At 41.1% G+C, this 14,180-nt stretch overlaps 1 protein-coding gene and 1 long non-coding RNA gene across 2 annotated transcripts; one reads left to right on the top strand and one right to left on the bottom strand.

The window, feature by feature from the left end:
* Window positions 1-3,444: 3,444 nt before the first annotated feature.
* On the top strand, window positions 3,445-8,106 carry fstl3 (follistatin-like 3 (secreted glycoprotein)). Its single transcript, XM_029430433.1, has 5 exons — window positions 3,445-3,648; window positions 4,052-4,237; window positions 6,043-6,258; window positions 6,373-6,600; window positions 6,721-8,106. The coding sequence occupies exons 1-5, from the start codon at window positions 3,579-3,581 to the stop codon at window positions 6,771-6,773; spliced, it is 753 nt and encodes a 250-aa protein (XP_029286293.1). The 5' UTR covers window positions 3,445-3,578; the 3' UTR covers window positions 6,774-8,106.
* LOC115007520 (uncharacterized) lies at window positions 3,892-10,187 on the bottom strand. Its single transcript, XR_003832191.1, has 2 exons — window positions 9,871-10,187; window positions 3,892-4,220 (listed from the first exon to the last, which is right to left on the bottom strand). It is a non-coding gene; the product is annotated as an uncharacterized LOC115007520 (long non-coding RNA).
* Between the last annotated feature and the right edge of the window lie 3,993 nt (window positions 10,188-14,180).

Genomic DNA, 14,180 nt, shown 5'->3' on the forward strand with positions numbered 1-14,180 from the left:
TAATGTATGTATTATATTTAATATAGGTAGTGTGCAAACACATGACAAAACTGTGTGACGTATGCGTGCGACGCCATGTTGGTTGGAAAACATATCAACAATGGCGTCTAAAGCGAACAATACAACTCCGACTTCTTCAAAGTATTATGACTCTCTGGAGTCCTCTGCAAAGGCAAGATTCAGAGAAAAAGTCCACATTTGCAGCCTTGACCCATACATGCTAAAGCCGTCGGATTATATTGAGGATTTAGATTCATTACCGCCGATTGAATATCCGGATATTGGGAACTACCTTGTGCTACAAACGTCGTGGGCAACCAACGCACAAATGAAGGCGTACAAGAGCTTAGATGCTTATAATGTCTTTGTTTCTGGCTGGGTTGGTAGTCTTCTTACCAAACCACTGAAAGATGACAGGGTGCTCGTCCATGCCCGTGTAAATCACTCTCAAAGAGCTCGAGATACACCGCTCACGCCGTGGTTTGTGAGTGAGAAGAGCGGCGATGTTATCCTCGCACACTGTGATTGTATGGCTGGATTAAGCGAAGCATGTTCTCACATTGGTGCTTTGCTTTTCGCAAGTGAAGTAGTCTCAAGAATAAGCAAAACAAAAACATGCACAGAAGAAAAGAGCAAATGGCTGCCATCACATGTAAAGAAAGTGCCTTATTTACCAGTCAGCGATATGGAGAAGTAAGGTCTTACAGTGTTCGGGTATATCATAAGCACAAATGTTTAACGTAAACATTGAAAACATAGCTTTAGCATGAGCTCTTACCAGATATAAAGTGGACGCCACACAAAAATGTAACTAGTAACTCAAAATGTCAAATAAATGTAGTGGAGTAGAAGTAAAATGGAAACACAAGTACTTCAAAAGTATACTAAGTACAGCAGGCCTACTTGAGTAAACGTAGTCTACTTAGTTACTTTCCACCACTGCAAGTGTGTATGAGAAGCAGTGACAGTTTAGGATATCCTCAAGTGGTATAAGAATATATCTCTCATAAAAATATCAAATATTATTTGCGCTACCAACACCAGGACAAAGCTCGCCATTTGTAACAGGAAAAGGAATATTAAAATGTTGGACATTACAATTAATTGTAACATGTTGGGTGACAAATACTACATAATACCACAACGTTATAGATACCAGCAAAACAACCGTTAGCTAACCTTAGGTCAGTTTTAGCATGTTAGCTAGCTACCCAGATAAAGTCGCAGCTGTGTTTATATAAGCTAACTGATAACTGTTTATTTGTCCTGGTGAACAGGCCTACACAGCAACATGTTGTATTGAAGTAGGTTATTACAAAACATATGTTAAAAAATTCTTTCTTCTCTGGCCTAGTTTGGTTAACTTGCAATCATTAGTTAGCTAGCTAACGTAGCTCAGCCTCAACGTATTTAAAGCCAAAGTAATGGATGAGTAAAAGCTAATACACTTTCTAATCACTTCACTTGTTGTAACATAGGCTACTGTTGATATCAGCATAAATAATTAAGTTAAATAGGTTTTATGTTTCTCATGCTTCTGTAGAATATAGTAACATACACAAATAAACTACTTACTTGAGTATAAACAAACCCAACTCTGCAATTGAAAAACCTGCCAACTTCCTCCACTAGATGGCAGTGCTGTTTTTGCCTTTTCTGTTTGATTAACAGGCAACTGTACAGTATGACAGACTGAGCTCCACACCTGCCCTGTGGAGATGCACTCACTCTATTTCACATTAGACACAGTCCGTCATGGGCTTCTTCAATGTCATGCGACCCCCACTTGAAAGAGACCAATATTTCTTAAAGACGGGACACAGTAAGCTGCACCCTAATAAAGATCATACATTAGTGGGTGCTCCAAAGTCCCCACCATGCTGTATTCATTTGTATGGCTCGGCAGTGATGATCCAAACCATATGAGGAGATGAGTGGATCTGCAGAGAGCCGGTGAAGAGGCAGGCCACCCACAGCCATCGCTCACTGCTCTCTTTTCGTCTTTCCTCCCCTCCTCGGTCAGGCAGCATTCCTTTGGTGCCCTGGGGATCTCTTCTGAAGAAGGCAACATCATTCACAAAGACTCAGATACTAGCTCACTACTCAGATAGCATATGCTGCTTTCATTGATCAAAAGGGAACGGAAAAAAAGCCGGTGACAGACAGATGGGCAGACTCATATTACTTTGGCATTAGTGCATACCTCTCAGTGTCAGGGGGTGAATGAGTGCAAGAAGAGAGAGGAGCAGTGCAGATGTTCTGATCAAACATGATTAAAATGGATATTAGCGTCTACTTGCCTCTAGCGAGTCGTTTTTGGAGACTGGGAGGTGTCTGGTCGACAGATATTGTATATATATCCACAGTATTTCAATGTTTTCAGTCTCGCCTGCTGTGGTTGTCTGGGTTTGATCGTCAACTAAAAATGAGGGGACATGAATGTTCTTGATAAGCTCCAACGTACTCGTGTTTATTGAACTTGATATATTGCTCAAGGGCAGACCTTCACTCCCACTCCTCCCCTCATCTCTCAGGATTATTATAACCGCAGCTGTAGAGTGAAATATCAGCATTCATTGATAAACCCAGACAGTCAACAAAATGAGGTATGGCAAAGCTGGAGAGGCAGATGACTTCATTTATTCATGGTCTGTTGTTATGGATATTTTAGGAACTTGAGATTGATTTGATTTGGCATAATATGGCAAGAAACCCTTTGAGAATAACCTTAGAATTTACTAACCACTTTGCTGCGGTGGTCTTTCTTTCCCCTGGCATTTACACTACAAAGAAGCACAATTTTTAGGTCAGTGCTGGATCAAGTTGCTTCAAAAGATTATTGTTTGACCACATTTATGAGATAAGAAATCAGTATGTCATTTTTTAACGGCCACGTTTCCCTCCAAAAACCCACACAGAGCAGCTTTTAGACAGAAAACTACCATGATCAAACAGTATGTGATATATGAGGAGAATAAACCTCTGAGCTATGCCACATTAAAGAGAAAGATGAGACACTACCAAAACATCCAGGACCCACCAGACAAATAAAAAACTGCTTCATATAAGGTCACATTGCATTATTATGCAATTAAGTATTTTCCCAAATACTGATTCAATTAGTCCATTCAATAAGCTGTATGACAAAAAACTGAATTTAAAGCTTAAAAGCTTATCTGAAACTTTTCTTGGACTTAATTAGCCTTTAATGAGTGTAGTAATATGTTGTGAACATGTTTTGTGAGGTCATGTAAGTGCCCAGCGTCTGGCACTGGAGGGTATGGATCATTTCCCGACTGAAAATTGAGTCAGAGTCAAACTGTGTCCTGCCCTGGCTTATTACTGGCTGAGAGGATCGCCCATCCCAGCAGCATAATTCCATCTGGGCTAAATATTTATACAGAGGGGGAACGACATCACTTATCCACAACACATTCATTCACGTAAGGGAGAGCTACTTCCAGAGTTGAGTTAGAGTGATCCACTCTGTTTGCCAGAGGAACATCACTTCTTCTTGCCGATATTTGCAGAGACAAGCTTTCAGAAAACAAAAGGTTTTGTACTAAGAAGAGAACAAAATGATCTTTTTCATTCCTATTTTTGCTGTGGTTCTCACTTTGCATCAGATTGGGAGGAATCCTGCGAGTGGTGAGTGAACTCTTTCTCTTCTTCTTTTTTTGTATTTTGACAAAGTAAGACCATGGTGGGTCATGCTTTTAAAATGATTGCATGAATCATCTTGCAGTAATCATAATGATGAGGCTTTTCCAGAACTGATATCAATGTACTTTATCACAGCCTTTTGAAAAAATAGTGCAGTAGAGTTAGTTACTCTTTTTCTATATTAAAAGATATACAGAGAATTAATATCTGTAAAATCATGCTCGCAGACAGGTGCTATATTAGCCTTTATTATACTGCAGTTTTAAAATCAGCCATTCATATAATGGATATTGACTAGAAGAAGTCCAATTGACAAAATAAAAAATGATACAAAACATTTTTTATTGTATATGCGTAAATTAACTTTACTTTATGCTACTATCTCCAGCTGGGATGTGCTGGCTGCAGCAGAGTCAAGACCAAAGGTGCGACATGGTGCTGATGAGAGGGGTGACCAGAGAGGAGTGCTGTGCCGGGGGCCGCCTGGACACAGCGTGGTCCAACACCAGCCTGCCCATGAATGAGGTCAGCCTGCTGGGCTTCCTCGGAATCGTCTCCTGTAAACCATGCAAAGGTAAACAAACAGACCTTTAAAAAATGAGTTGAATCTGCCAAGTAGAAGGAATCAATTACTTGTGTATTGCATTGGTTTGTCACTGTGGGGAATGGTTTTATTCATTGCATGTAAACCAAAAGTTAAACGCTGTACTAAACTGCCTTAGACCCACATTTAAATTCTTTACAGTCACATTGTGAGTAAACATTATTAAATGGTCCTTCTGGACGCAGACTGCTACTGTCAGTGGTAGTTTTAAGGTAAGTACTGGGGGTTTTAATCACTGCTTAGATATCATTTGCAGACTGAAAACAGAAGGTTTAACTTAAGTTTTGAATATCACAGGGACACAATTGGCTACTCTGTTACACTGAATGACTCTCCGAGGAGAGTGAGTGAAAGTTAATTCAAACCACAGCATTTGTAAATCAAGATATTTACACAATGAGTTCCCGGAGAAGCTTTTTAACAAAATGCAGACGTGGATCGAGGAGAGCCGTTTCTCATTACTACGCCCAGCTGTCCTGAGAAGCTTCATCTGCTGGAATCTCTGCAAGGTTCATTCCGGTTCACTTGCAGATACATTCTGTTTTCATGAGCAGCATTTAAAAAAATGTGATTTCTCTATGCTAATAAGGTCCAGTAAAAATCGGGCTACTGGCATTTTTTGGAGAACACACCCAACCGCAGACCTAGGTTGTTCTGACCTTGTCACATGGCTTAGAGAAACCGAGATGTGGATTGTATTTCGATACAAGAGTAGCCTTTTGTAAAAAATAAAATAAAAAAAGGCTCTCACATAAAGGTAAACAACGTTCCCCCTCCCCCTTCCCTTCTTTCATTATGTGTTCACTTTTTCTAAAGCTAGTTAAAAAGTAGACCTTTTTGCGTCCATGAGCAAAAAAAAAAAAAAAAAGAAATACATTCCTGCAGGCTAGAATAAATGCCTGCCACATGCCCACATGTCTGGGACTCATAATGTGCCACACTATCTTGATCATTTGGAATTCTGTGGGAGGAAAACATAGGTATCATGAATGACACATCAATGAAAGCTTAACGTGGCTTGTCAATTCAGATTAAGATACCTACATCATCACGAGGCTCTGGTTTCAAACATTCCCTTATTGGGAGACGCAGAGGAGACAAAAAGAGAATGTATACGCAGCAAAAGACAGAGTGAAAGATGGAAATCAAACAACAGTTAGACCAGAAGGGTCAGAGAAAAATATGAAATATACTGAAATAAAACAGGATATTGAAGTGCTAGTAGAGACAGGAAATAAGAAATAACTTCCTCATACTTTTCACAATCCTCAGGACTGCTGATCAGGCATCGTCTCTAAAGGTCCTGCGAAGAAACCTGTGTACATTGTCTAACTCTGCACCGTGTAGGATTACAGTTCCTCCTGTGCTCTAACATTATGGGGTGTCAGAAGAGCCCGGGGCTTCCTCATTTCTCAGCCTGTAAACTCTGACAGCTATTTGAACTCCGTCTAACTCAGAGCCCCTCTGTCCCTCTGCAGGAGCTTAGCCGTCAGTGTGCATTAGTCGTACACATAGATCTGTTATGAAAACATGCCAGCCTCACATTCCACCAGGCGAGACACCCCTGTGTGTAGCGGTCAATAAAGAGATGTGATTATTGTAAATATTGTGCAAGGTGAAAATGGTGTTATGGTCTGGGAAAACCCCAGATCTCAAACATGTTTTTTTTATGAAAATGCCTGCGGATCACCTGATGTCTGCAGACTTGTTAATACAGTAACACTACACTGTGCAGCGCTCACGCACATATGAAACCTCTCGCTGTGCTTTTGTAGAGACTTGCGAGGGAGTCCAATGCAGTCCCGGTAAGGTTTGCAAAATGAAGACGGGAAGGCCTCAGTGTGTGTGCTCTCCAGACTGCTCTCATATTACCCGGAAGCAAGCTGTGTGCGGCAGTGATGGGCGGTCATATAAGGATGAGTGTACTATGTTGATGGCCCGCTGCATGGGACACCCAGACCTGGAGGTCATGTACCAAGGAGACTGCAAAAGTAAGCACAAATGTCTCTAGTTTATGCTATTTCCAACATAAGCTGTTCTGCAGAAAAGCAAACTGTCGCACTTTTTATTTGCCAACAATCCTTCTTTTTTCATGTCTCGCACAGAGTCGTGCTCCAACGTGGTGTGTCCAGGTACCCACACCTGTGTGACCGACCAGACCAACAGTGCTCACTGTGTCATGTGCCGCACAACTCCTTGCCCAATCCCCATGCTATCTGAGCAGCAGATCTGTGGCAATGACAACATCACTTACCGCAGTGCCTGCCACCTCCGCCGGGCCACCTGCTTCCTCGGCCGCTCCATAGGAGTCCGCCACTACGGCCACTGCAACAGTAAGCCTGCAGAAACAACCTTTCACCTTCTCTTTTATCAAGTCTTGCTTGTCCATAACAATGATTGTTCTGCAGTTCTATTCAAGCACATTTTGACTCTTCCTTTTTGTTTTTTTGCAGCTCCCCCTCGGAAACCTCAAGATTTTGAAGGCAGTGAGGAAAACGCAGTCTAGATGGACGACTCCTGACACGAGACGAGTTGGACGACAAACATTTCCAAGTGTCACACCACTAGCTTCCCATTTTTGACAATCGACCCCCGCTCCCCCCCCCCCACCCCTTTGTGCACAGATGACCTTACATTTGGAAGACCTCTGTTGGAAGACATAAAATAGTGTAACTGCATCAAAAAGAGCTACAAAACCCTGAGAGCAATTTGTGTTCATTTTGTGTTAGTTTGGGAAATAGAGGCAGAAGAACACGTGTCTCGAGGTAGAAATATGTCAGGCTCTTTGGGAGGTGTGTGCATATTGTAAATAGAATACCACTACTATTTATTGGAGAAGGTATCAAACTCTATTTATGTTTTTATCTTAGTTAAAAATCCATATATCCTTGGTAAAGCTGATCATAAAATGTATTTATTGTGTTTTGTTTATTGTGTATGTACAATAACGGCCACTGGCATTGACATTTTACAGCTTCTTTTTTATTTTATTTTTACAGTTTTTACGTTCTCCACAAACAAACAGTTCCCCCCCCCCCCCCCCACAGGCTGATGGAAAGCATCGCTAATTTGTTTCGGAAGTTGTTATGACTTTATAACAATGTGGTTTAAATTCCCCACAAACAAGAAGAGGGCAGCTACAGTTGTGCTGTATGTTCTTCAGCTTTTGTATAGAGGTGATGAAGGGGCTCAGCCTAAACAAACCTGTATAGTCTCTCCCCATTCCTCCCCCCCCGCACATGTTTACGCTGGATCCTGATCCAAACTCTCGACCACCCGCTGATTACTAAAATGAACAGTTTGGTTGTGTTTGTAGGAGTCTCAGAAGACTGTTGGTACAACCCCAAGCCCTCTGCAATACCTCCTCTGTTGATGCTTTGCTTTGTTTTGTAAAAGCATTTTTGTAGTTCGTGCTAGTTCATTGCGTTGCTGTTTTGCTGCTTTAATTTGATTGAAATCATTCACAGAACTTACTGGACAGACAAATGTAATCAGCGTCGTCTGATTGAATGGAAAATTAAATTAGTCTGAGAATGGACTGCAGTTTAGACCAGCTGAACATACCTGACTATACTGCCATCAGAGAAATGTCAATGTGTTCATAGTTGACATATACATAGATAGATATCAATTCAATCAAGTGATCCAATTAAATCTTCAAACCCAAAGCAGTCGTCTGAAATACTTTCAATGACCCTTATAGTGTATTATTGACCATTTCAATGACTCTCCTGTAAATATCAGTCTCATGTGTACCTACTGTGAAATTTGAATGACAAATGCATCAACATAGTTTTGTATTTTTGTACTGCCATTTCAAAACAACATAAAGTTTAATATTGTCACAATGTGTCCTCTTTCTTTTGTTTTACTTTTATAAGCAGAACTCACTTGATTCACTATATCAAACTCAACTCAAATCACCTCAACCTATCGTCTGCACTGTATTATAATACATACAGTATAATAACAATACCCACAGTGGTCTACAACTGTGAAACTGTGTCTGGCATTCATTTTATAATATTTGGATTTTTCCAAACTGTGTCACAGTCTTACTCATAGCCAGTTTCAGCCAAATGAGATCATACTTTTCATACCCAAAAAGGAAGCTGCTAAGCTTTCCTCTTATGCTGAAGTTTAGGTGGGTCGGGCTCCAGCAGCCAGGCAGGCACCCAGTTAATGCATGCAGTGGTTAGACCTCCTCTCCTGTGCGTGCAGTGAGCTGAGTCGTCTCTCCGACAGGCCTCTCAAGGCTTCATGTGAGAGGAGAATCAAATCCAGGCTGGGCTGCTTTCCTCCCCTGTCTCTTCAGGGATATCCCCCTGCTTTGGGTTAGGTGGGTGGGTCAGGGGGATGGAGGGCGACGGAACTTAGGAATGAATGTTTCAAAGTGCTGAGGCCTGGGTACTGACTCACTTCCATGTGTAAAGTACCTCCCTTGTTTTTCTGTCTTTCTCTCTCCTTCCTCTGAATCCTGTGCTCCGCCATGTAGCAGCATCTGGTTCGACTTTAGGGAGATGTTTATATTCCTGTCCAAGAACCCTTTTATTACACTGGGAATGGAATTAGATGTTTTTTTAGTTCGAACAGGGCAAATAACAATACCACCGAGGGGCTGTTGCTGTGCCCACACGTAAAACACACAAAAAGGGCTTTTTTCAGATATCTTTCACCATTCTCTGCGCGTTGTGAGTGCAAATCTATATGTTTGATTGATCCAAAGAGCCACACAAACATGTTGGTCAGATGTAGTCATCAGGTATGCAGACATGACTTCAGAGTGGCCCTCTGGACTCGTCTGCGCACAGGTTTGCTTCTGTCCAATGAGGCCTCTCGTGCCAGGTTAGTTTTTAATCTTTGGGATTAATACAGAGAAACCTATGGTGAATCTAAACTTTAACTGCCTAATCTACACCTCATTACGTAAAATGTAAGTGGGAAATACAACGTTAAAGCCAATTATTCCCATACCTTTATGAGTACGAGCCATCTATAAATTCTTCCGTGACCCACACAATAAACTTACCAAACCCGTGTTTCTCGCCATAGTTTAAAAAGTGGCAACCCCCACAGGAATTTGCAGTGAACACCCACTACATTAAAACATTCGCCGCACTTTGCGACGCATGTGTTGAAATGGCTGTGGTCTTCCAGGAAAATACAAAACTGAAAAATAGGTTGAGACATCACTTTTGATACATGTTTCTGGACAAACCATCCTGATGATGGATACAAGACAAATCCCAGTTGCTGTTGTCATTATGACTGTGTAATACCTTCACCAAGAACAACCTGTACATCATGACCACTCAGCCCTCTGTCTGATGTCGGATATGACGCGCATGTGTCACACCAACGGTGGTCAAACCACAAAACCACAGAGTAAACCTATGAGCCATTTCAGAGCCATTCTAATTACACTTAACATGAGACCTCAGGAATTGTCTGCCCACTTTACTCCATCTTTCACTCTTTTTTTCTACATGTTATGGTTTGTGGTGCGGCCAATAAGGGGTCCGCCTCACTTCCACTGAAACACAGCTTCGTGTGTGTTTGTCTGCATGTTTGAGTATGTGGGTGTGATTATGGGTGCATCTCACCTGTTATGAGCATGGGATCAGTCACACACATTACATCACAACCTCTGGCTCAGTTGTTTATATCCTTCCAAACACATGGGGCTATGATGTGACGCCCACACTGACATTTAAGGGATGCGTAATCATCCTGCTCTGATATGTCAAGCTTCTTCAACGACGTACACATGGTATCTTTTCCGCCAAGTTGCTTTACTACTTCCAGTAAGTTAACAGCCAACATTTCAATCTGAAATGATGTTGTGATGAGACCAGGCACAGTGGAGTGTTTCAGGCCACCCACTCTCTGCAACACACCACTGGATTGTAAACAGCCCAGTCTCACAGCTGAAACTAATAGATATGAGATCCATCAGTCCATCAGAATATATCTGGCTCAGCCTTGCCCTGTCACACGGCAAGTCTTTTCATTTTCCACATGTGCATTCAATTTTAAACTTTTGACAGTTGATCATTACACTGACACAACAGCCCACAATCCAGTTTTACAGTTTATAGTGCGACAGATGGCGTTCTATGTATTTCTCGGAAATGCTCTTTATTTTTTATGATCTCTAATCTGGGGTCATGTATATTTTATTGAGGCATATCTTAGACTACCAATCAGTCAAACTGCGTACAGTAATGCTCATTTAACCATGATAATAATCATTTTATAGAGAAGAAGAAAATGATTTTCCAGGGCTAATTTCAAACGTCAATCATCAGTTCATGACATTTGTTCATTTGCCAGACAAGGGACACTGCTCTTAAGAAACGGTCCGTCAGCTGTACCTGTCAACAAAACGAGTGATTCAATTGCTCAAAGAAACTTGGCAGTAGAGTTTATGTCCCTTTACGCAACAACTCCAGGCAGGTTTACGGAAAATGAGCAGTGTTTGTCAGGGATTTGGTGAGAATGCGATCACCAAAAACAAATCAGCAGAGTTAGGAAGTTGTACAAATGTTAATTGTCCCCAATTACTCTCGGGGAATTGTCTCACTTCCTCACCGTGACCTCTGGGATGGCTTCTTATCTGTGTGTGGTCTGGCCCATATGTACTGACAGGAGGAAAATGTACTGGGACTGTAACGAGATATGTGTTAAGGCTTTAAAAATATACACGGTAAATGTAAATATAAAATATTGATCATAACAATCGATTATAGAGGAAATCACTTCGTGATGGTATTCAATAAACATGTAGGTAAGATTCCTGAGAGGTTTTAAAGTGTTTGGGAACGTGTGCCTGAGACAATATGAGATTGTTGCCTCCCCTGCCTTGGCACTGACAAGGTCATTGAATTAACTCTGGTATGAGTTGATGTTGAAATATCAAGCCGCATAACTGAAAAAAGTCAATGAAGTGTGATAATTGCGCTACACTTAGTTCCCAAACTTGACTCAAATTGAGTCAAATTGTGCAATTTGAGGCTTGGAAAAGTACCAGGCCAGGACCATAATTTCACATCAGCTTTTCAGGTGGCTCTTGCATAGAAACAAGACAGAAATCCTTTTTTTTATAAGCATTGGCGCAGATACCTGCTTGTTTGTAATGGAAAGTTAGTTGAACTTTTAATTTGTTTTCATGCATTACGGTATGCCATGCAAGCTCAGCAAAGATGAGTTGGAAAGCTGCCTTGGATCGGATTTCATTAGATCTTGCGCGCTCATTATCAACAGCTTCTTTTAGTTACAGCTTTTAGTTAATAGCCATTAGGACACAGCTAATTCAGTTCTCTTTTAAGAGATCCTCTGCTCGTTGAAGTAGCACAGTGTACCGCGAATGAACTCAGGAGGCCCATATGGTATCTATTCCCCCAGACCACAGAGCTGCACATCTTGTAAACACACTGATGGTCAGTTTTAGATTAGAGGAGCAACTGCACTCATGCATCGTGTCATTAGCTCCAGTGTTGATGGTGTGGACGCTACGAGACGGCTGCGTGCGCAAATATGTAAACACACTCACACATATGTATGTACCGTATGCACGCCATGGTGGAAGAAGTATACAGATAATTTATTTCAGAAAGATTTCTAATAACCACACTGCAAATACTCCACTACAAATAAAAGTCCTGCATTCAAAACTAGTAGTAAAATGGTGTTTAATTAATATTAATACAGCATTAATATGCATTTTACGTCTTACTGCCGTGTTTAAGGTTGTGCTAATTGAACACCTTTGTATACTGTTGGGTAGTTTAATCTATAGCAATGGATCATATTCTATAGGATCATCATATATGTGTAGCACAGCTGTCCTCTGACAACCACATATCTCTAAAGTCAACTTCTCATGAGCTCTGTGCTTTGTGATGATGAAATTCCAGCTGATCCAAAAGGGTTTTAAAAAGTGTATTTAGTTTAAGAAGTAGTTGAAACATTCAAATAATTGTTTTCACTAGAGAGGATGGGTGTGAAAAAGTGTATCCTGAAAAGTAACTTGCAACTAAAGCTGTTATTTAAATGTAATGGATTAAGAATGAAGAATATTTGCCTCTGAGATGTATTGGAGTAGGAAAATACTCAAGTAAAGTAGAAGTACCTCGAATTTGTACCTAGCACACAGTACGTGAGTAAATACACTTAGTTACATTCCACGACTGATGCACACAAGGGCTGAAGACATATCCTCACCCACACAAACATATTTTGACACATACACAGAATGCATGCCAAAAACAATACTCTGGTAGAGAATATTATACACAGTGTTCTTCTCAGACACACACTTTGTAATTGTCCCCCACCTCGTTTCACATCTATCCACCTGCTGGGGAATTTCATGTGGAAATGATATACGCTTTGGTTTTTTTCTTGTCTCCTGTGGAGGTTTGCGGTTGTTGTTGCTATGTAGGATTGTCTGGGTAGAACAGATAACACTACAGTATGTCTTTCCAAAAATAATTACATTTGTGTCTTGTGCTCAATGTTGGAAGACTGTAGTCACAACATCAAGTCTGAGGACGTTTTCACTTACATTTTTATTGTGTATAGCAAGTGTCTATCAGTCCACAGCCCTGCTAGCATGTCCGTGAGGCTAGTCCCAGCAGTGCTTTGGTGCTAATGTTTAGCAAGTAAAATATTTCCCACGTCCACCGTCTTAGTTTTTCGTGTTAGAATGCTAACATTTGCTAATATTTCTAATTTACAAAGTACAGCTGCGGCGGATGGAATTGACCGCGTTGGTAGTTTGCTTAAAAAGACATTAGCACTACAAATCACCTTATCCCAAGTGAACCTGAATACACACTGAAAGAGTTGGCCTATATAAAGAATGTAAACTCTTAAAAAAACAGTATTTAGAACTGAGTGTACTGCAGATATAATCTTAGGACACTCCACTACAACAAAGATGGTTGAGCTTAAGTTGCTAATTGTACACATATGTTCCTCGAAGCAACATCTATATTTTGTTAGCTGCCCAGTGACGTAATCCCAAACACTTATGTGCCAATGTAGTACCACAGGATTTTGTTCTGGAGCACAAGCAGAGCAGAAAAACACTGCAGGCTACCTGCTGTGATTCAAACATGTGTAGATGCATGTTGAGGACATGTTAGGTTTATTTTCTTAAAGACAGCTTTGTCCATCACGAATGTTGACCTTAACAGCGTTTTAGCTGTTTGTCCAGAGATTTTACGGTGTGTGTGCATGTGTGTGTGTGTGTGTGTGTGTGTGTGTGTGTGTGTGTGTGTGTGTGTGTGTCTGATGCACAGTTCGGGTGACACATGGCCTCAGACAGAGTGTGTCTGGAGGGAGAGAGAGTCTTCGATGGGTGGGACTGAAAACAAGTGACGCATGACTAAGAGGCCCAGGAAGTTCCAGCAGGCGGCTGTTATTGCTGAGTGTGTGAGTGTGTGTGTCTATGTGTGTGTTTATGTGTGTACGGGAGTGTGATTCGGGGGCCCAGAGGGACTGTGTGGGGCAATCCCGGTTGGAGTGTCTGGAAAAACTCTATGGAGTGACAAAAGCATCAGTTTCCTTTGCAGCATATCTGTCTGCTGCCGTGGCTGCCACATGTTATTGCCTCTCAGAGTGTTATAGAAATGAAACCCTGAAAAGTAAACAACAAACTGTACGTGGATGTCTGTGTGCATGTGCTCATACGTTTAAGTTAAGAGTTAATTACAGCGGCAGGAAATATACAATTAGTGACTTCCAGCCCTTACAGTGTTTTACAGCATTAATCCACATCACAGCAAGAACACATCTAATATATTTATATTTCTTCAAAATCAGTGCAGTTCACTTGTACAACATTTCCAAATCTAGATTAGTGGTGTCCTAAAACTACATGAAGCGGAAGGTCCGATAGAGTTGTTTT

The sequence above is a fragment of the Cottoperca gobio genome, chromosome 4 (assembly GCF_900634415.1).
Source record: "Cottoperca gobio chromosome 4, fCotGob3.1, whole genome shotgun sequence".
NCBI classification, from domain to species: Eukaryota; Metazoa; Chordata; class Actinopteri; order Perciformes; family Bovichtidae; genus Cottoperca; species Cottoperca gobio.